The sequence below is a fragment of the Catharus ustulatus genome (assembly GCF_009819885.2).
Source record: "Catharus ustulatus isolate bCatUst1 chromosome Z unlocalized genomic scaffold, bCatUst1.pri.v2 scaffold_26_arrow_ctg1, whole genome shotgun sequence".
Taxonomy (NCBI): domain Eukaryota; kingdom Metazoa; phylum Chordata; class Aves; order Passeriformes; family Turdidae; genus Catharus; species Catharus ustulatus.
Window position 1 is genome coordinate 965544 of NW_024879445.1, and position 24277 is coordinate 989820.

The 24277-nt window shown below is 40.3% G+C and overlaps 1 protein-coding gene across 4 annotated transcripts in view; it reads right to left on the reverse strand.

Annotated features, from left to right (window-relative positions):
* SSBP2 (single stranded DNA binding protein 2) overlaps positions 1-24277 on the reverse strand; it is a 122989-nt gene that overhangs the window by 69226 nt on the left and 29486 nt on the right. For all 4 annotated transcript variants that reach the window (XM_033086413.2, XM_033086411.2, XM_033086414.2 and 1 more), the window contains exons 2-4: positions 22857-22929; positions 18791-18852; positions 17100-17184 (exon numbers count right to left, since the gene is read on the reverse strand). In XM_033086413.2, the coding sequence (XP_032942304.1) occupies positions 17100-17184; positions 18791-18852; positions 22857-22929 (220 nt within the window). The remainder of the gene's footprint in view (positions 1-17099; positions 17185-18790; positions 18853-22856; positions 22930-24277) is intronic.

The following is a 24277-nucleotide window of genomic DNA, read 5'->3' on the forward strand; positions in this document are numbered from 1 at the left end:
ACAAACCAAATTAACAGTGCACTTCCCCGACTTTTAATGTATAAAAAAAAATTTAAACAAACCAAATCCCCAATCTAGACACTAAAGTCAAGTTTAAGGATTAATCTGGACAATGGTAACCACTGAAGCCTGAGAATACTGAGAGAGCTTCTCTTTAACAGAAATGGAATGATGGCTTGAAAAATGTATGCAAGAAGGGCAAAAATAGTATTATGGCAGGTTATTAACTTTTTATTGGTAACTGGTAACAGAGTGTGATCTCTGAAGCACAGAATCAACAAAAAGTTGATTGGAAAGTGCAAGGAAAGTGAATACCAAGTTAGAGGCAGGATTTCTATAGAAGTGCTCTGGGTGCTACAGCAACCCTGAATTTTTGAGGGCCAGAGAAAAGCACAGTTCCATAATGAATGTGTTGGTCAAGCACAGAGACAGTAATTTCAGCTCTACAGAAAAACTGGAATTTAAAAAAAAATTCCATATATATATGGGGACTGGGAAATACCTGCAGATCTCAGAGCATTCCTAACTATGGTAAGAACAGGGGAAAGGAGATGCCAAGCTGACCAAGCAGTCAAAGAAGAAAATAGGAATCTTAATTATCCCATTTACCTCAAAAGGAAAGGTGCAAGAGAAAGGCTAGGATACTGATTTGGAGAAAGCAAATTTCTGAAGATGTGAATAGGTAGAATTATGAAGACAGGAGCTGTGTTTGTGTTTGGAACTGACCCAAAGAGTGAATATACCCAGAGGAAAAGGGGCAGAAAGATGAGAGAGGTTAAAAGATGAGGGAAGTCACTGTAGGAAACAACGCAGGAACATCTGGCAAGTCAGGGGGTGAACACACAGCCAAGCCATGAATAGCACTGAAGGAAGGACTGGCTGAATGAAGTCAAGACTGGATCAGACTTTTCATGTGAGTAAAACAGGTGAAATTTGAGTTGGAGAAGGTCCCTGTTGCCTGTGAAGGAGAGGTACCCCAAACACAGCCAGTGAGGGGTGAAAAGCTGTTAACAGTGATGTGGCTCAAGGGAAAGGAAATCAAAAGGAATATTTTGTGTGTGTGTATGTGTGTGCTCTTACAGAAAAGAAGGATTAAAAACCTTTAATTATAAATCAGGGGGGATAGCAATTAATAAGAGAAAGGTGAAGAACTATGCAAAGAATGCAAGAGAAGGAAGCTGAACAACTGGAACAAGCAGCAGGAGAGCTACAACCCCTTCCTGAACCTGTGACAAAACAAAACTGAGGAGGGAGAGGGGAGAAGGCAAACCAAAGGAGGGGAAAGGTCACACTGTGTGTCACTGAGCTCTGATTTTATTATTTGTAAGACATCAGTGAAATTACACGGAGAGAAGGATTGGGGGGGGTGGGGTGAGGGCCAAGAGTTCAGCAGGGATGCAAGAGAGCCAAGGGAGCTGCTGGGGGATGTGGAGATGCGGAGCTGCTCGGTGCAGAGATGGCAGAGCTGGAGAGAGAGGGAGGGAGGGGGAGAGAGAGAGGAGCTGGATCTGTGTCCAGAGGAAACGGGGCTGGCCGCAGGATTTCCGCAGGGATCCGGCGCTGCCGCAGCCCGCGGGAGGAAGCGGATGCTGGGAGCCTGCCAGGGACAGCAGTTGGTAGGGGGGGAAAAAGAGAGAGCACAGCACAGTTTACCCAAGAGCTCTGTTCAAATATGTGGTTAGAGCAGGACAAACCCGGGAGTCAGAGCAAACAGGGTGAGGACCTGCAGTGTTTGCTCCTGCAGAGCTGGGCTGGCTGGGGATTTCATGTCTTGCTGTCAGACAGCACGGGGGGGGAAAGCAAATGATGGATGTGCAAGCAGAAAACCACGATGTTAATTACCTTAAAATATCAATTATCTCCAGAAAATCTCCCCTTTGATCTGGGGAATCCCAGTTTCTCGGTGGTATAAACACGCAGAGCTGGAGGCTCATGAGCTATCCCTGCACATCTGAGCCACCTCGGTCTAGAAGTGGTTGTGATGCCACACTCAACAGCACAAGTTCTCAACACGAATTTTCCATCTTCAGTCTCGCATTCCAGCAGGTCAGCATTCAAGCAGTTCCTGTTCCCATCCACCACCCAGTTGCAGGTTTAAGTACCCTCCTCCTCCTTCATTCTCCATGAGGAGCAGCAATATAAATTCTGGAACATGGGACTGCTTTCAGCACCGCTGCTGTTGAAAGATATGGGTGGGCCTGACATTGTTTCACCAACTGAAAACTGAAATTAGGGACAGTTCTGCTGTGAGACATATGGATTACAATGCCTGCATTCATCAGATATATTTATGTATCTGTGTTTATATATCTTGCAGACGTAACTTCAGTTTCGCTGCAGTACAATCCAACAATAAATGTTATCTTTATGGGGGGGGGAAATTAAAAATTAAGAAAAGGTTCCCTAAAACTACTTCTAAAAATTACTCTTTCAATAATCAACTGGAAAATTCAACTTCAGGTGCAACAACATTGATTTGTTATAAGATTTTTTTTATTTCCAATAAAAAGTAGCAGATTTACAAATCAGGACCTGACAATTTAGGTCCATGTTTTTTCCCCAGTCCTCCTGAAATTCCCAGGAACTCTGCTATAATACAGGAAATCAGATTTTGCTGGAGAGCAATGAATTCACAAATTTTAATGTATTACACTTCATGCTGGGAGCAGTGTTTGAGGACCATGTACAGACAGAGTGCAACTTATTATGAAAAAAGGGGTTTTATACTAACCAGCAAACGAAAGCTTGGTTCCAGCACACCGGTACAAAAGTACCTCAGCACATGAATTACTCAACATAATTCAGCATTTCACTTTGCGTCAACAAAAATAAAAGTACTACAGTGACACAGTGTGTCCTGATTGCATACCTTCAGAAATAAAAGGGAAAGAAAACCCCACTGGAAAAACTGAAATACAGAAAAGAATGTCAGCTGCTTTAGGCAGCAGATTAAACTTTCTGGATGTAATAATGAACTCTTAATTCTGGGGGTGCTGATTAATTAAAACACTACCAACAAGACCACAGATACAAGCAATATTGGTTGGTTTTGACCAATACCTAGCACAGCAATTAAAATAAATGCCTTTTCCACACCTTGATACTGGATATGGAGCCCATTTCTAAATTTCTTCCATTCCATAACAAGTTTTGACTTCAGCAGCTGCTCCAGTACAAAAACCCCTTGCCAATATTAAACTGCAAACTGCTGAGCAACTGAAACAAAGAATATTGACAGCACTGCTTGGGTCCCCAAAGAGAACATTTAGAAACCAAGTAACTGGAAATGAGACTTGAACCAATTCTATGGTTCATCAAACATCTGCAATAATATTTGATTCTAGTGCAGTTACAAGGAGTGAATCAGAATGTCTGTCAGGCTGGGATTAAAAATTAAAGCAGAGGCCTTGGCTTGGTCAGGAATTCACGTTGATAAGCAAAAAAAAAAAAAAGGAGAAACATGTATTTTAAAAGCAAAACCACTGATCAGTGGAGGATCACCACCACAATGTGACAGTGGGTTGAAAAGGAGGAGAAATGTGTGTGTTTTGTCAAGGCTGATAGCCAGTTTGAAGCCTGACATTTCAGCATGCTTGAAAGCAATACTTGAGCCTTTTTTTTACTGTTTTTATAAAGATACAAGTGGTTTGTTACATCACTAAAGTGTATGATGGGATATCTGCCTGCACACAGCAAAGCTGACATAAAATAAAAGCATCAACTAACTTACCTTAAAGAGAAGTCAGGACTGAGCTCTCAAACAAAGGGACATAAAACACACATCTGGAATGGTGAGTTGTGCAAGAAAAACAGATAAAAGAAGAATCTCTGCCTTGGGGTATTTACCACAGGCAAATACAGAGAAGGGTGTTCAGAGTGGTCATCTTGTCGGTGTGAATGTTATCTAAGTTTAAATAAATCAAAATAATAAATTGTAAAATTATAATAATTTTACAATAGTGGTTTAAATAATGCTTTTCCTGATCTGTAAAGAAAGTAATGGAAGAACTTCATAGGAATGGGGGGAAGGTGCAACCAACTCCCATAACTTGTGCCCATTAGTTAAATCAGAATTACAGCTCAATTCTGGCAATTTTGCAAAACCAGTTAATTAACCAGTATGAAAATGCTTTTTTATGCAGCAGCCAAATGCCTGCCAGAGTCTGTGAGCCACAGCACCACCAGGAGCAGCAGATTCAAAAGATCCTTCTCTTCCACAAAAGGAAATACCCCCAAAAGAAAGAAGAACTCCAATTTCAGATCAAATGATCAGGAAAACTTGAGGAGGCTCTAGGACACACCTTCTGTGTCATGAAAAGAACTTGTAAGAAACTCTTGTATTTTTAATTCTTTACAAATAAATATATTTGGGGATTTCCAAGTTTAGTCTACTATAGTTTGGCTTCTGAAAATCAGGACAAACTAGCAATGGCACTTTAAAAACATTTTTAATGTCACTGTCCGTAAGTGTCATAATTGTCACTGTTTTTCTCTTTTGTACTGAATTTCACTCTGTTTCCTTACCAGCTCTATTAATTATAATAATTCACAGAGTCTAGAATACCAAGTATTTCTGCACTACTCCTACCCTCATGTAATGTAATTTCTGAATCAGCACCAGTGAGGGTTTGCTAAGCCTTTTTATTTCCGTGGAAATCACACTTTAAGATTAACAACTCCAACAGTATTTTGTGTTTTGGGGCATCTAAAGTTTCCCTCAGGACAACCAGAAGAACCAAATGTCACCACCATGATATCAAAAAACAAAAAAAACAAAAACAAAAAAAAATTAAATTAAATTAAATAAAGAGTAGCAACCCCAGAGTGAAATAAAGCACCAACCAATGGCACAAGAGTTAAAATGTGTTGTCCATGAGACAAAAATGGAGACATTCTGCAGCTCCAACAGCTCCATGGTTTGATAAAGTGCAACACAGAAATTACTACCAAAAAAAGACAATTCTAACTTTCAGAATTCTTCTCCTGTTTAGGCAATTGTGCAGAAGTGCTTACACCACCACAAACAATAACTCAGTTTCTTCTACCAGGCAATATCTTAACAACTGCAGCATTTAACAAAGCTGGAACATATTTTCCAAGGTGGCTTCTCGTCACTAATAAATCTAGTATGTAAATGAATGTTTATTTCTTGCAGTATTTCCTTTGACCTCAACCTGAAATTCTGAAAACTGTGAGCAATCTAATTTGGATTACTGTGTCTTACTGTAACCTTTCTAAACTAAGAAGTTCCTGACAAAACCAGGTTACACCACCACTTTTATGTGACTGATTTACAGAGTTTTGTTAATCCAGTATCAGGCCTGTATGAAAAATAAGAGAAAAGGCTCTTTGTTAAGAAAAGAGATTATTACTACAGATAAATACCCTAACTCAGCCTCTTGAACAGGCAGCTTGATTTATGGCAGCTGGAGCACCTCTGGAGTTCATCTCATGTCAGGAACAGCTGCTGCAGACTCCACATTTTTATGTCAAAAAAATAAAAGAAGAAAAGAAAAAAAAAGAACCACTGACAGGGTACTTATATTAACATGTACTGGTAGCTAAAATTTAGGCAGGCATAGCTGAGATTTAATTCATGATGTCAGAATCATCAGAACACAAATTACTACCTGTTTCAGCTCCTGTTCTCTTTAAATGTATTTTTAAGGCACAGAACAAACCCAGAGGTTTTACCACCTTTCAAACCTTACACTTTGTGTTAATAATGTTAACTGGACCATTTCCAGTTGACACTATTAACAAATCATCACTCATGCATTTGGGTGGTGGGAAAATTGAGAAGACAGCAGAAAATAAGCATGCCAAGGTGATAATTTTTTCTCTTATATATTTTTTTTAAGTCACAGGCCACTCAAAAGTGAATAATACACTGTTTGTTGAGGACTTTCTTGCCCACAAATGTAGACTAAACCAAAAAATTGTCACTGACAAATGCTGCAAAGACTGAGGTGGGGTCTAAGAGACTCTTCTGGAAGGATGTAAAGGTTCTGTACAACAAAATTTGTGTGTCTACACACATTTAGGCACAACACAGCTGAACACACGTGTTTAATAAAAAACCACCTCCATAAACCCCTAATTCTGTCACTAGGTAGCTTCAGAGATGCCTGAGTGCCACAGCAGCATTACAGATACATTTCATGGATGGATATCTTGGACAGACAACTCAGCTGCAACTGCTGAAGCTTAGGGGAAATGTAAAGCAACCAAAAATAGGCTTTTAAACAGAATCTTAAAACTACAGATTACCCTTTATAACCCATACTGCACAAAAACGGAAAGTTACAATTGTTTGTGTGTTTTAGCTGCAACAGAAAAAAGCAGATTTATTAATGATAAATGTTTGACAACTACACTTCACCCTAAGGTGTGAAATGGCATCTGGTAACAGGGTAGAACACTAAAAACCTATTAAAGCCCTCCTCTGCAATCAGCCTCTTGGATACCTGAGCTTTCAATACCATTTTTTCGTGCTAATTTGGAATTCAGGAAGCTGAATAGAAGTAATGTCAGCTTTACTGAGGAAATTTCTTTCTTTTGGTACCTAATTATTTTCCACCATTCACTCAGGTCATGTATTCTAAACAATCAGTCTAAAAGATATATATATATATACTTTTTTTAATAATGAAAGGTTAGCTCCTTGTGCAATTTAAGGAACATGATTTAGGGAACAGGAGCTTCAACAAAATCCTTCACACACTATAGTGCTGCAACAATAAATAACAATACCCATCTTGTTCCAGGAAGAAGAAATTCTGCACATTATCAGGATAAGACAGCAAGGATGTCAAGTAGCTACATTTTTTCCTATTAAGAGGAAATTCAGCACATGTTATCCATACAGCAATGGGGGGACAGCAGCTGGAGCTAGAAAAAAAAAGCAATTGGCAGTGGAAGTCACAAAAACACTCTGTGTACACAGAATAACACAAAACTTTGAAAATATGGGGAAAATAAACAAAAAACTATAAAGTAGATCATAAGATGGAGCAAAAAGCTTTCTGCAGGGATGTATATCTAAGGGTTGTCCAGCAGCCACACTTTAACAATTTTGTCCTTGTAAACAGAAAATTTGAGATTTTCTTCACAATAAACTGGAAAGGGGTGCCTTTGTCTCAAACACATAGAAAAAAAAAAATCCAGATGAAATAAATTAATAGTTTTGGTACAGAGAAGTAACTCAAAAATTGAACAGCAAACAGGAATGACCCTCTGTTTTCTGTGACTGCTACTGCAAACACCTGTGACTCTAATCAGAGTATTCACACATAAAATGCTACTCGACCATGAAATTGTTTGCCAGGCGAGGGCCAGAGTCCCTGATCCTGCTGTCGGACCTGTCCAGGCAGATCCCAACATCTGTGCAGAGCTGGGATCAAGCCAACGGGGTCGTGCTCCACTGGGACTCGCTGCCTGCTTTTACAAATCTCACTGAAATCCTACTCGTGTAAAACTGATTTATTAAGTGAAATGTTGCACTCAGCTTTATGCATCGGCACAACCTGTGCATTTTTCTGCCACTCTTTTAAAGCAGAAAATACATTAAAATTCACCTTAGGGGTTGAATTATTCCCTTAATTATCTATTACTTAAGAGCTCAGTACATTTCAGACTAAAATTTAGGTTTGCAATATGGAAATCAGAACTGAAAGCAGAATGGGAAAATGTTTTCCAGATCCGTTATGTCTCAGAAGATAATATTTATTATCTGCCTTACAGAGAACTTTGTCTTCCACTTCCTATGTCAGAGAAAACCAGACAGGTCATGCACCTCTTCTGGTGTGAATTATGCACAGAACTGCTTTCTTGGGTAAATGAGCCTCTGATGGGTTACAGACTGCTGCATCTGAATTTTGTTACAGGTATCCTCCCTAAGGTGCATAAATCCAGTCTGTGGATGTTGCTGTGACAGCAGTTTGGAGATGTACACTTAAGTTAAGGAGGGGTCACAATAAAACAGGCTACAAGGACAAAGTGCAGCGCAGACTTCCACCTTAAGTCAAGTCTAATATTTTTTATTCTCCTTGATTATGCCACAACCTCCATTTTCCTCCAGAGGGTAGAAAATGGAGTTGAAATGTGTTATTTTATCTATCTGTATGCACTGCTGGTTTACTATTTCCAGTGATTGTCATGTTTAGAATGCAGAGATCCCAAAATAAGAAAGAAGATTTCCAAGCTTTCCTCTAGAATCTGCAGAGCAGACACATCCTGAGCAGGCCCATGGACCCATGTAAACACGAGTGCCTGCAACACCCAGGCCTTAATTCTGCAGAAAATTCAGAAAGACCATTATCTGCTCCCTGTGACTCGTGTTATGTAATGTGCATCTCATCTTTAGTGTGGTGTTTGGATGTGACAGTTCTAGTCAGCCATGGAGATCCGTGTTCCCTCCAGAGGCCTCCCTGCCTTTCCTCCTCATTACTTCACTTTTCACCACCTCTCATAAAGCATTTGTTGTTCAGCTGTTCTTATTAAGGGCCGCACGTCTCCCGCAATTTGCGATCTTCAGGATTCATCTTTCATCGTATTAGAGAGCAGATGGAAGTTGTAAGTCCTTGGGTTTTCCAGAAATGTGCTAAGCAAGTCTGAAATGAGTCACTTAGACGTATTAACGGAGCAGTCGAGCTGATAACAAAATCTGTGTTTGGCATATTGTGCAGACATAAGACTCTCACTTTCACTTTTGCTTTTCGTGAGGCTAAAGAAGATTGCATTTAGGTGAAGTGCCTGCAGCCTAGGCAAACAGGAAAAGGAAAATGCTTCCCATCAGTGCAGCTGTGCTTAACCTGGTGCAGATAAAGGCATGGCCACGCACAGGAGGCAGCTCTGCTGCTGCCTTTTTCCCAACCTGGAAATGAAACTGGAGATAATCTCAGTAGGGAGTAGTATAAGAGTGGATCTTTATTTGAAAGCCTTCAGGGGCAGTTATGGGAAGGCGTCCACAAAGGCCCGCCCACGCAGGGGTGAGTGCATTTTACAGGTTTAGGAAATCGGTGTAATTGATAAAAAGCATTAATTAGGAGGACAAGTGATGGAATGCCATCCAGGTCAAGCCCCTTCCCTGGAGTCCTCCTCGTGGCACTAGCTGTGTTTTGTCCATGAAATTATCTCCAAGAGCTGTTCCCAACCTGAGCAGCCAGCAAGAACTAAGAGAGGAGAGGGGCCTTGTACCCCCCTGAGGCTTGGAGTTCTGGAATTTGTCTTTTTGTTTAGGGAAAGGCCATGGAAAATTACTGGGAAAATGATCCACTGATGCAATAGGCTGCAGAGCTACAAATGTATGTGTGAAGAATACAGAGAACAGAGAAAAAAAAAAAAAAGCCAAAAACCAAATGACATCAGTGCAGAGCCACAAAACATCCTCAGCCCAAGGAGAGCTGACCAGCTAAAGTGGGAGTGCTCAGAGCAAAGCCCTGACCCATAAAACATCAGGAGAGACCCTGGCATGGAAGGTGATCAGGAGGAAGAGCACGAGGGGGAGGAAGAGTGTGAGGAGGCAGCGGGCTCTGGCAAGGCTTAACCCAGCAGCTGCTCCCTATTGATCAAATGTTTGTGCTGCACTCTGTTGATGTAGGGCATTGTGTACAATCAGTGTTAAATATTAATGCCAGAATCTCTGATCCTAAATTCAGAGTTAGTCCATTTAACATTCCCAGTGTTACTAAGCTACAACTTGACCTCCTTTAGTGACGCTCTGGAGTGCTGTGAGAACATACTGTGTGCACTCTGCCATGAGTAAGGGTGATCTGTATGTCAACAGCAAAACAGTGACAAGCAAAATGTTTTTAAATACAGCTACTGAAACAAAAGTTTGGAAACAGGGCATTTCTCAATGATACTTAATCCTACAGTAGGCTGTGAAATAAACTCAAAATAAATAAATCTTCTACAACTTTTGAGGCAAAGTCTAAAATCCAGAAGGTTTACACTTCTGTATATGGAATTATTAGGTTTTGTAACAAACCACATGAAGTGTGTATATGCATAAGTGCTTTCATTTGCAAAAGAAATAATACCCTCTCTCAGCTGAAATCTTGATTTTAAGTTCACTCCAAATGCTAAAGTTTAAAATTTAAACTGCAATACAGCTTTCACTATGGTAGCATAAATAATCCATTAGAGCAAATGAAAAAATTAAAATTTGAATGAGCAGAGTTCATTCAATTGCAAGACATTTTACACAAGATAGATTTAACAACATTACTCTGAGAAATGGCTGAAGTTAACAGCTGTTCATCAGGACAACCACACAGGAAAAGAAATTGCAGTACCCTAGGACTTCCATTGAACTGGTCAGAAATTTCCTGTGGAGCCTTTTTGCAGGCAATGACACATGTCACAACTTCAGAGTAGAGGGAGCTCAGCTTTATTTTAATTGTAAACAAAGTCCTTAACTTCAGAATGCAGAGAAATCAATCCATGGAGACACTGATCATGAACTAACATATCTATTAATTTAACATTGTCTGTCAACATTAAAAAAAACCCAACAAACTTACAACCAGATTTTACCCACGGTTTTGAAAAAAAAAAACTAAGCTACTGTAGAAGGCTGTGAAGCAGCCTGAGCATTCCAGCCACTTCCCTTTGCCTTTCAGCCTCTGCCTCATCCTGTGAATTCCACATCTCCCTCTCCTCTCCACCAAATTTTGTCCCATTTCATAAATTTGGCATGGTTCTGCGTACAGTACATATAAATCTTTTTGGTGCTCCACTCTAAATAAATACAATTTTTCACACAGAATGCTCCCAAAACCTGCCCTCATTAAAGTGGCTGTTATCTCCCATTGTTTAAATGAAAATGAAGCTAAAATGGTTGTTAGAAGAGGAAAAAGAAAGAAATGTGTCCACTGCCTCCCTCTGGGAACCATGAAAGAGGAGCTAAATTACCTTTGGGGGAATGGTGGTTCCTTATCCTGTCTGAGGCCTCCACTGAGCTCAAACTAATTAACCATTTTACTTCTAAATTCCAAGGAAATTAAATATTCACTCAAAGAAGAGCAATTGGAATTTTGGAGAGGAAATGCTGCTTGTTCTCTCTGAAACAAGTGGCTGAGTTCTCACATTAAAAGAGAAGCAACGCACAAAATTACCTGGGAAATTACCTCTATAAAGAGAAAAATTATGTTGGCTGTAAGAAGCAACACATTTCTGTACCAGAGCCTGAAATTAACATTTGTGACACAGAGCAGTTCAAATCCAAGCATTATATTTTCGACTAATTTATGGGAAGGAATGATGAAGGAGGATGGTATGAGCACAAGAAGCGTATCTTCCCTCCTCGTGAAAATGTGAGAGTGAGAATTCAACCAGGAGATTTCTCAGCAGGAAATCAGAAATTAATCCTGATTTTCCTGCAAAAGGAATCTCTGCAATCTAAGGCAAGCACCAATTGTTCAGCCTCAAAATATTTCTGGTGAGCCAACAGAAAGTGTCATACTCTTGGAGATCCACTGCAATATTCTGATATCCACTTATAAACATGACAACAGCCAATGTTTTTTCCAGACTTTGGGAGCTGGAGCATGCCTTTAACTAATCCTTTCCACACAACTGCATTAATGAACAGCTACTGAGCAACAAAATTAAGGAGCTGGGAGACTGAAGCAGCTCAGCTTGCCTGTGTGAATTCTGTGTAAGACCCTGAGGTGGTGACCCATCCTGTCCTCCCCAAACCTCCCAGTGAGCACTGGCCCCCATGCAGACAAAAGAGTGTTCCTAACCAAGGACAGGAATCCTGAACATTTATCCAGTTTTTCACATTCACAGCATTTTTGGCTGCACACACGAGAAAGTCAAGGACACGCCACCTTGTTAGATTGCACCAAACAGCATTCTGCAAAAACATGGTTTGTTATTGTTGTGCAATCTTTAACCAGAGGGATTTACTTTATGTGTTCAGGTATGGAATTTCAAAGCAAGTGCAAATTGTTGGTTTTATTCTGGCTTCCATATCCAAGAACACATTTTACTGCACATATACCTGAACAGTAAGACATGATCTCCTCAGAATGAAAAGACAGTAAGGAAAGCCACTTCATTCAAAATTAAATATGAATACACCAAAGGAAAGAATACAATTTTAACAATGAATATATGAGAGGAAATGACTCTCACTTCCATATTACCTTCAAAAAGACTGCTATGGCTACTTAATAAATTTCTTCTGCTTTTAAGAAATAACCTGTTCTCTGCCTGGACACAGCAAACAAATCAATTGTCTGAAGAACATATCTGAGGGTGAAATCACTGTTTAGTGATGATCAGCAAACATGCAAAGGGCCTTCCAGAACCTGAGTAAGAAATTAACAGGTAACTCAGATATGCAGCATTGCCTCTGGTACAAAAGCCCTGGAGCAAAGCAGGACAACTTGTCATCTTCTGCTCTTCCATGGGAGGATGAGGATGATGGGGAGGCTTTTTTTTTTCAATTTCTGTTCTAAGCAGAAGGAGTTTAACATGCATTCTCCACAGAATGGAGCTGGACAGCTGGAAACCAGACCTAGAATTCCATTTTCAGCAATAAACCTGGAAGCAAAAGCTGGCCTAGCTAGGCTGCCTACAGAAGGTTCAGTAGCAAGAGATAGGTCAGGCAGTCAGTAACAAGTTCCTCCATCCCTGATGCACAAAAGGCAGAGAAGGAGGACAGCAGTTTAATGAAACCAGAAACAAAATGGTCCTTGTGGGAGAGCAGCCTCACAGGCTTTTCATGGTAATCTGTAGTCCAAAACAGACATTAAAACATTATAACTTCTCAAATACTAAGTATTGATAATGATTAATAAGGGGACTTGGGGCATTAAGAGTGTGCAAGTGCCTCCTAGTTCTGAAGGGAGATGGGTCCAGAGAAGAAAGCAGTAATTTCTCTCCCCCTAAAACACAGAAACAAACACAGAGACCCAACTGCTCTGAAGAGAGGTGTGCAGAGATTGATCATCCATCTCAAATGTCCAAATACTGCTCAGTAACTTCTGGGAAAATTTTATTTCTGTACTCACGACCTTGAAAAGGAATAATCTGGACAAAACTGATGACAGCATTGTCTTTGGTACACTGTACAAGCCTCTGTCACAGAGCTCAGCACTGAACTGTGCCAAGAGGGCAGAGGGGATGTGGGCCCAGCTCTTGAGGCTTTTCAGTCTCTGGGGCAAGGAGTGTCTCTGGTTTGTTACCCTGTGCATTACAGGGAATTCTTCTGGGAGGCACAAACACAAACCAGACACCTTTGCCCATACCAGAACTGATCTTCCAAAGAGCTGGGGAGAAGAACTAATCAAACCTTTCCTGGAAAGTAATCAAGATTTTAATATAGCTGTGAGACACAGTGAACCTCTTCTTTGCACCAGCACCATGGAAAAACTTCCAGTGCCAGGAGCGTAACAGGAGCACAGGAATTTCTGCACAGCAAAAATATCTTAAGTGCTATGTACAGAAATCGTATTAGAAGGGAGGATTTTCAGGTAGCAATCCTTCAGACTCAGAGATGAGGATGAATGGCCAGGCCTGAGGAAGAGTAGGATGGTCACTTGTGGCCATCAGAAGAAGTACTGCTACAAATCCAGTTTTTTTATTTCCCCTTTTGGACCCCAGTTTTCAGCTTGGAAAGAAGTGGAAAGAGATGCATGTTGGAACTTGCTTCTCTCAGCAGTTCCCAAATTGTGGAAAAACGAGCTCTTAACCAGAGAAGTGAAGAGATCTCCTCAGGATACTGTGAGGAAACACAAACCATTCGGCACTGAAGGCTGAATTTTGCTGCAGACCATCCATGAACATGATTTCTCACAAGACTTCAAAGCATGCTCAAGTTTTCCTCCAGGAAAAAGTAAAGTAACAGGTACCTGGAAAATAATCATGGGGATTTTTCTGCTTCAAATGAAGCTACTCCTACTGAAATGCCTGCAGTATGAACAGGCTGGGTGAGCTAGCAAGTTTTCTTCCCTGAGTCACCTGAAACAATCTCCAGTTCTACATCACATATCTCAAAACTTCCAGGCCAGCACCTATCTCCCTGATCCAGCACATGCACATTCATGGCATGCATCTTTTCAAGCCTAAAAAATGATAAAAATATGTTAGGAAAATGTACCTAATCCGTTCAGAACTTTGTTCACTCAGAAGAAAACATATCCAGTGGCAAATCTTGACAGAAAATAAACACACCATCCATTTTAAATATGGGGGAGCTGCAAATACTTAAACTCAGGAGGAACATGGAAAATCTTTATAAAGCCAGAATAGGGCTTTGCTTTTATATTTAGTGGATTTTTAGTAAGATGAGCACTGTATTGCTGCAAGCAACAACATACTGTCTGAGGAGGAGAAATCAAACAGCATTAATCTTACAGCTGCAGTTCAGGTAATGTAAAACTTGTAAGTAAACTTAGAGAAACTCGGTCTTTCTGTATATTCATTTTATGAGTCAACCTGTGTGTTCCTGCCTGACTCGCAGCTATGTCGAGTGAGGCAGCAATATTTCCAAATCATTAAATCATCTGCAAGTGCTTTCCTCCTCCATCAAGCATCCCTAAGCCTTTCTCTCTTCACAAAAGCAAAGACAAGATTATTTCCTCTCCAAACACAGCCCACTCAGCTACAGCTGCCATGTCTGCAGCAGCCAGACCACGCGCCCCTTCAGCAGGAAAGGTTTTTCTTAGGTCAAGTGGAACACATGCCTAATAAAAAATTCTGAATTGCTTGTATGAATTAATAAACAAGCCTTCTGTGCTGTTTTGTACGTATAATAACAGTTTTCAAATATGATAGCACAGCTACAAATGCTCTGCCACTTGACCTGCAGTGTGGCAGCAGTTTTGATTCACCACCCCCTCAGCCTCAGCAGGAGCCAGAACCCAGCAGCAGCTGCTGATGGTGGGGTTTTGCCCCCTCCACAGTCAATGGCAAGACACTGTGTGGATCAGGATTTCACTTAATATGTGTTCATCTTCTCTGCTGTGAGATCTGCTTGCAAAAACTACCATTTTCTTGTTCTTTGAGCTCACAAAGCTACCTTGAAATACCAGACACAAAAACCGTGATGAAGACTGTCCCAAGCAAAACCTGAGTGAGAACAAGGACCATCGTGAGTCTTGTGAGGGATTAAATGAATTCATCCCAACTGTGACAAAAAAACAATGCAAAGCTTTTACTGCCTCCCTAAATTACTGAGAATGGGTTTTACAAACATCAGGTGAATTAATGTCTAAAATAAATCAAATTGTTTCCAAAATAATTGTTGATGTGCAAATAGAACCATACCATGATTTTATCTTTTCTTCATCAAACGCAGTAAGTTAAATATACAATCACAGAAGTGTAGGACACGTAGAACTCACATTTTCTCACTTTAATTATGACAATGCATACCATAAATGAAGAAAGGACTGAGCAATAAGGCCATGTAATATTCCAAGGCCTGTAGAAATTAGAACTGCTAATGGAACATACTTAAGGATGTTTCTAACTCCTTTGATTCACCTACTCAGATTCTTAGTATACCTCTAAATTTAGACTCAACAGCAGACTTAGTGATCAGTTAAACTCTCCTGAGCTTAAAGGTCTGTGGATTCCTTTTAGACTCCAAATACGTTTTCACTGAAAATTTCCTCTTGCTGATAGTTTTGTTTCACAATTTTTGTTTCACAACAATATTTACATTTTTTGGATTTTTGGCTTTTGTTACATACACTTTATTTTGAGAACACAGTGTTCCTCACTGCAGTCAACTGTTGTGCTTTGAATCTCCCCAGATTTAAATCTCTAATGTCATTCCTCATGGTCTTACACTATCCCAGTAAAACAACTGCTCCTTCAGTGGGGAATTAAACCTTCCTCTAACAGCAAGGAACCAAAATACTAAGTAGCTAATACTAACAGCTAAGTGTTCTATTTCTCCAACAACTTTATATTTAAAACAGATTAGGACAAAATGACCACAGCTATTGTACTTACAGGAGATACTTAAAAAATAATTTGAGGAATGTGCCTTACTGAGTTGGCTGACCTTAACAACTCTGTGGGTACAAAATGTCCTTAAACTTCGTTCCTTTCTCTGATAATTACTTCTTTAATTATGTTTAGTGGTCGGCATAGCCTGGACATGACTGTGCAACTTTATCTGAGCTCCTTAACCAGTCACTCTCACAATTTACCCACCACTACAGGGTGTTAAAGTGACACTGGTGAAAGATGCTGGACATCTCTGACTGTGCTGATGGTGCATTCACAGTCTAAGGTGCTGTAGGATGCCAAGCCATCACCAGATTTTGACAAGAGAAAATGGAAAATTGTCACTTTGCTGGACCACTTCTGTAGTTCCTGATCTCTGTTTATAAGATACTGGGCATGGGGCAGTCTAATTTCAGTTTTATCCATAGAAATATTTTTTTGGCAGTAACTACACACTATTTGTGAGACAGACCTGGGAAAGACTCAAGGGAAGAGGTTTCACAGTTGTGTTGTGAGAACTGCTCTCACTCAAGACTCTCCCTGTTGTGTTTTGAACTAAGTCTCAAAGGCAGCAAAACTGTCATGAAAGTTCTGCCCTTTATTCCTCCTGTTGTCTTGGACCAGCTGATTTTGCATTTAACTTGTTCTGTGATGCCTGATTGTTTATTAGGATGAAAAAATCTTCAGGTTACTCCACGTTACAGAAATGTATGAACCACCCCAGTTTCAGCCAGAGTAGCCCTACAGAAGCCAGAGATAATTCCGTTTACAGAACAGCCTTTCCTTTAGCACTGACAGAGCACAGATATTTGGGCAGGTCACATCCATCTGTCCAGTGCCTTTGTGACCAGCCTCAGGTGTCCTTGGCATGGGGGACAGAAGGACATTCTTTATTCTGCATTAGCATCTGGGACAGCATCCTGATCTCTGAGACAACCTTCAGCAGCCACCCATATTGTGCTGGCAATTAAAGAATTAGGAAAACCTAATTCTAAGGTATCCCCAGAAAACTGAGAGTTACATATGACCAACACCTGTGTTTTTGAGCCACTGCAGTGCTGGAATACTTCTCTATCACATTTACACATGCAATTAATGAAGCCATGGTAAAGACACACAAAACTTACGTAGTCATGAAAGGCTTTTGCTTCACTCGAGTGTTCACATGTTTCTCGTCTTTCTGGAGCTGCACAGTAAAGGTCCCAGAACACACTGCAAGGGAAGAGGTTACAGGGGTGGTGAGAGGGAAACTGTGATGCTCACGTGCTTTTTATGGCATGCACACACCCCACATGCACGCTCCTGTACAGAAATGTCACTTTCTCTCCACAGCGTGGTCCACCTCCAAGGAAGAATTTAGATTTGTAAATCATCTGTGAGAAACCAAGCTCTGCCATCTGATCTCTGAGGCAAGCAGTGCTGTTCTCCTTTAATATCACTGGTCTAATACATACAAACACAGCGTGTATTACTGTGCATTTCATCTCATCCCTCTGGCAACTGCTCAAACGACTTCCACAAAGCATGGGAAGGAATGAATTCGTAATAACACAGAAAGGAAAGAAACTGGAGAGAAAACTGGGAATCCTTCCATGGTCAAGGTTCATGGAATCACAGAATGATTTGGATTGGAAGGATTTTAAAGCCCATCCAGTCTCCACCAACTTCCACTATCCCATCCAGCCTGCTTTGGATGCTCCCAGGGAGGCAGGGGCAGCCACAGCTGCTGTGGACAAATGTCCAGGCCTGTGCTTAAACCAAAGCTCCCCGAGGATCTGGTGCCTGGCCAAGCACAGAAAACGGATGGGCATGTTCTCAGGTCATGAAGAGTAAAAGGAGGGGTATTATGGCACATAATCCCCTTGGTCTTCCCCCACAAACTCCTTCAACTAGAGTTATATACCAATCAATTCCACCACAAAGTTTCTGGAATGAAACTGTGTGTATGTTATAATGGATTAATAATACATTTGATAATAAAATTTGTTGGAGTTTAATAGTGGGTTTTTTTACTGGCTTGGACTTAATCCTCTATAACTTAATCCAGCACCATAATAGGGATTTATGGACAATTTGAGTACTCTGCTGCCGACAATCAAAATTAAGGGCAATGCAGACATTAGAGATAAAGGAGGACATGCTCTTGTCAGGCTTCCATCACACAGCAGAAGCTGTGATAGAATGGTCCAAAAGGATACCCCGCTTCCCATGCAGTTTTGCAAATCACTTGGGTTCAAATGGGACTGTTTCAGAACCTGTGAATTCTTGTACTCCTGACAGCTGGGCATGTTCTCTGCACTTCTGCATTCCTTCAAACACAGGCTGGTTGGATGTATTAAAATAATTAATAAATACCATGGCTACACAGCAGTGCCTCTGAGCTCTCTTCTCCCCTGGGGAATTCTACACACACAGCTATGGACTGCACACTGAGCAAGTTCACACCTACAGAGTCTCTGTGTATTTACCATCCTTTTTTCTCAAGTATTTATGATATCTAGAATGATCCCTTAGCTGTAAAATGTGTTGGAAGGTGGTGAGGAAGGAAAGCCAGGCCACCTTCTTTCTTATCAATACACTATGCACTCTTTCTTTTTTTCTGTATCCAATATCCAGTACCTTTTTCTGTTATTTCCTTTTCTGTATCTACTTTTCCTGTATCTGATTTTCTGTTATTTCATTCCTTAACAAGAGAATGCTTCTTAATCCTGATCCTCTCATTCTTTTTACAGTGATCACCTGAATTTCTTGCCTTTAGCAGCTGGAACTGGCTGTCAATGTATTCTAAAAAAATCAGGAGAAGAAAATTGGTACTTACCACCACCAGGAATGCAAGAATCCTGGGGGCTCCCCCAGTGTGATGTTTTTTTCCCATCTTATCTAAAACAAAATAATAAAAAACAGAGGTGTACATTCTTGTGATCATTATGACTAAAAAGTATTATATAATTCAGATAGAAAAAGGATGAGGAAGAGAAGATTTCATGGTTACGTGACACTTTATGGTCATCAATTTGGATGTCCTACTTACGTTTTTACATTTATTGATGTAGGTGATATTTAAAATTAGCTTTTCTTATGCTAGGGAAGCATAGTTTAGAATTTTACTTAGAATTTTATTCTTTGGGGGTTTTTTAAAATTCTGAATATATTGTGTATTATTTTAAGGTCAAAACTGCATGATTAAAAGAGTGCTCATGAAGTACCCTTAAAAGCTGAAATCTTTCCCCGTTTGCACAGGACTGAAGCTGTGGATTCAGCAGGTGGCACTCTTCCCCCCGCAGCCAGGGCCAGCAGTGTTTTATAATCCTCAAGGAGGATTCAGTCACACAGGTGATGTGGCAACAGCAAGGCAGCACCACTGCCATAACCCAGCTGCCACCAGCCAGGGACAATGCACAGCTACTCTGGCCAGCTTCCCTGCGCTGGCAAGCTCTCCTCAACATCTGTACTACCTGGGACTTCCTTCCCACCAAGGAAAATGGGTTTGTTTGATGCTGTTTTCAGAGGGAATGCCGTTTAAGAACTCTCAGCTCCTGAATTCAAACTTCTGTTGTTGATCAGGGAACCCATCAGACGACACCAATCACAGCAACAGCATCTGTCTCTCTGCAAAATTTCCCCAATCACACAACCACCTTTTCAATGCCAGCCAGCAGCTTGTCCTTAACTCCAAAATTACATTGTCAGGGCTGTAATAAAGCCCACACAACACTGTTCAGAAGAATGTTTCGTGTTAGAACTTGGTGGATCTGAGGTGTGCACTGCGAACTCCTCCAGTTACAATGACACACAGCATCATTTCCTGTCCAACTCTGTTAACAAAGGAGTTGTCAAAAGCATATTATTATTTAGAGACAGAAGCAATAGCAGACAAGAAGAGGGTTATTTTAATTAAGTGCTTAAACAGGCTTAATATGAAATAATTTTAAATAGATAAATCCATATACATATATGTAAAGGTACATAAAAGCTTAATTTTAAAGGTAGATATAGTGTTCATACTGCCAGGGGCCTTCCTAAAGCTGTCATTTTTTAAAGAGACTTTAGATTCTCAACTCACACTTGAATTACACATCCAATTCTTAGGAAATTTAAGCACATACAAGTTTTGTCAATAGCAGAACATGTAGCCCATACACCTAAAAATGTTGTTTGGACTTACAGCCCATATAGAAAATCTCAAACACAAAGAAACGTAATGCAATTTTGATATATAATATGAACACAACTATTCAAAAACAATTTTGCTCTTTTAAATTGTTTATAAAAGATAACCTTGAGCCACTATCACTTGAGTTGGTGAAGCTGGCAGAATGAAAACCAACATCCCTCACACAGTAGTTAATACACAAAACCAGTTGTTTTAACAGTAGTTAACACACAAAAAAAACCCATATTTTACAAAGTTCCTGCTTAAGTGCTGGCAGAAAAAAATGATGAACATTTGAAAGCCAAAGCCACTACAAAGGTATTACAAACTCTTCAAACACACTTCTCTGAGGCACAGCTGTTCCTCATATGCCCTGAGAATGTCTTGGGAAGACTTGTATTAATAATCAGGAACACGCAGTACCTCTGAGAAGGTTCAAAATGGCATAATGAAGAGATGCATTGCACAACCAGGATGAAAAAGGGGTTCCTGAAGCAGAAATATCGCTCACTTAGGAGTAAAAATTATGTCTGTGAAGAACATCCACATTATGTCTAAGCAAGTGATTGTTTTCTTCAAAGCAGGGCCTGGTGAGGAGAGTACCCAGTTCAGGTCTTTTGTGGGTCCTGGGACATATGTCATCCTGAGAGACTGACTGGGAGAAGGAGACTGAAGGGAGTGTGGAAATCTGGCACTCTTTTCAGGGGTTTTTGTTTTGTTTTTTCAAAATAGCCATACTCATGTCTAACACAGCAGATGTGGTCTGCCTGATCAGTGAGACTCACCAAGAGCTATTATTTACAGAGGAAAAAGATCTTCGTTGTCAAGTGTCCTGGTTAAGCATGTAGCCAGGAGTGATTAACTGGGAAATGCCCACCAACCTGGTGGAATTGTCCAAGGCTGGCATCTGACTTCCAGGATAGAAAATATGTGGGGTAAGGACCAACTCTTCAAGTTGAAACTCCTCAAAGTCAAAGTAGACACAAAGCATGACAAAACCACAGGGATGCTCAGGACAACCATCCCTTAGTTATAGAATATCAGTGGATTTATGGATATCCAGCTTCTATTTTCCTTTAATTTGGTTCCATTCCTCAGAGCCACAGTCCCTGGCAGATCTGTGAGAGAGGGCTCTTAACCCAGCAGACACCACTGGCTGCTGCACAGCTCAGATAATCTATGTGTGCTCTTCTTCTAAGCCCCAACATCCAGCTTTGGAGTTATTCTGAACTGTTTAACTTCAAAATGAAACCCACCCAAACTGAGCGAGCATCCAGCCCAGCAGTCACAGAACCATTCACAAGAACTGTCAGCACATTTATCCTCCTGCACTGCTGATTAGTGAGGGAATAAACTCACAGCTCTCATCTCATCTCTATGCTCTACTAATTGATCCCTAACCCATGCTGACCATCTCTTGATGAGTACAAGTCTGAATTTTGAAGACTTGATACATTCTTGTGATTCACTGTTTAGACCAGGGAGCTTCTCTGTAACTCAAGACTGAATTAGTTTTAAAACCTGAATTTGAAGACACTGCATTTAATGTTTTCAGGAAATCCAGATGTCATACCAGCTATGCTTATGCCAACTGTTCATTTTGCAAACACATCCTAAAAACAAAGTGAGCAAAATTTACCTTGTGCAATGCATTATTTACCAATGACAGCTGTTTTGGAAGAGCCAAGACGATACTCTGCATTATTTTATCTCTTATTTTTCCCATGCTTTACCACTGAACTAAAACAATTTGTCAAAAACATGCTTTACTCTAAACATAAACTGATCCTACTACAATTCTACCCTTTTTCCTTATCTCTGCTTTGTCAGTTTTGTGTAAACATCACAAACAACCCTCTGGATTTTCATTTTCTCCTCTTCCATCTCCAAAATGTCATCACCAGCATAATAATTTTATTAGTTTTTGGAGGAGGATCAGTTAAAGCAGCAAATTTTCCTAGGACAATATCATGCCTATTTTTTACCAACTTCTGCTCACTATTCCTATTATTAGTATTATGCTGTTGTTATTATTAGTTATTGTTATTATTTCATATGTTCTTGTCAAAGATTGAAAACAATAAACCCAGGAGACTTCAATGTGTTCAGCATACATTTGTATCCTAGGGCAAAAATAAAATGCTGAGGAGACATAATTTACTTAAACCTTCAAAGGATGCATGTAAAGTCTTTGAAAAGACTCTTAAAAAAACCCCAAAACTACTGTGTAAAGGTAAAAAATCCATTAGCAGTTGAAAGTGTTTAAAAAAGCAGGACCTAAGTGGTTGTGGCCATCATTGATTCAACAGATGAAAAGAAGTGAAGTGGTTAAAAGCATGGTGAGAGCACAGAGAGATCAGCAGTGCTTCAGAGGAGAACTGATAGTGTATGACAGTGGGATGTAAAATACATTTAGAAGAGCCCATCATTCACAATTGGAGATATCAACAGTAAGTTAAAAGGTCATCAAAACAGAGTACCATTGAAGTGTTCTCCAACATGCCCACTTATTACAGAAAATAGATTAATCTTTCCCAGTGAATGGGGATAGCAAACCACATGAAAAATAGTTACACAAAATCATGTAAAATGACATGGCAAGCTGGGTTCCAGAGGATAAGGAACAGCCGATTGAGGCAAACTGATATACAAAGTTCTCACCGCTTTTATTCTAGACCAAATTATATTTATTTCCCCTGCAGGCCCTCAGAAGTCATGTAAAAAAACTCACCTCTGATAAAAATGTCTGGGCTGATTTCTGTGCTCCTACATGGAGTAGATATTCATATACATACAGTGCTAATCTGAAAAATAAACAGAAAGGACAGTATTTAGTGTTGTGCATTTATTTGTTCCTCTTCTACAGAAATAAAGGGTTATCACAAGTTTGAGGTACGCCCCACTGCCTTCCACAAACCACAATGTACTGAACGTGCCAAATCTATTACCTCTACCAGAATTTTTCAACTAGACACGGTCAATCTAACCAGAGGTGTTTAAATAGCCATTAATTAAAACATTATTAGGCCCCCAAATTACTTAATGTCAACATTTTTAATATTTGGATAAGTGCCCAGTGAGCTAACAAGTGACCCAGCGCTGCTCTGAGCGAGTGTGCTTACTGTAAATACAATATATTCATACACCATCACTGATTGCTTTTCCAGGTCAACTTTTTCAGCATGTGGAATGTGCCAAGCTGTTAGCACACTTGAAAAATAGCCCTGTGGTTTTTCCAAAGAACATGGAAACTTCAGGCTGCACCAGGAGAAGCGATGGCAGCCCCGATGTACTGCACGGCCGAACAACCACAGCTCTGCAGCAGTGGGAAAACGGATCCTGAGACTCATCCAGACCTGGGCTCCGTGGCAGCAGAGCTACAAACGGCTGCCACAGCTCCAGCTGACTCCCCAGAGCCTCCAGGCTTTCTAGGAGGGAAGGAGGAGAAGGAGGAGAAGGAGGAGAAGGAGGAGAAGGAGGAGAAGGAGGAGAAGGAGGAGAAGGAGGAGAAGGAGGAGAAGGAGGAGAAGGAGGAGAAGGAGGAGAAGGAGAAGAAGGAGAAGAAGGAGAAGAAGATCTTTTGTATGTGCTACCTGCGCTGTTTCAAAGAAGTAAAATTTTACTGCACCTAGTGATACACAGCTTATCATTCTTATTTGAAACATTCTTGAAACAACCTGTAAATAACCACACAAAGAGAGGGAGAGGATCTGTCTCCCTGTTCAAAACCCCATGCCCTGTTCTGTGTGATCACTGTCACCATGGCTCTGATGGAGCAGTAATTATTGCAGTGACCTATCAAGTATGAAATTTTAAAATCTCAGAGATGCCTTCCCCAAAAATAATTTTCACTAGTTGTTTGTACGTGCAATATATACACATCTTACTTTACTCTCTGTCCAGCTTCAAAAGTAAAGATGTGCTGTTTTTCTCAAATTAAATATATATAATTCAAACATGTGACTAGTTTTAGTTTCAACTTTTTGGGTACTGTGGGGAGAGAGGATCTTCTAAGAGTTAACTTAATCCTTCCCAGTCCAACTGCCATGCAAATTTTAAGCAATACATGTTGCAGGCTAAATCTAAGACAGATGTAAAGGACAGAGAAGAAATGCTTTTCTGCCACAGCCAATACATCCCGAATACCCAGTA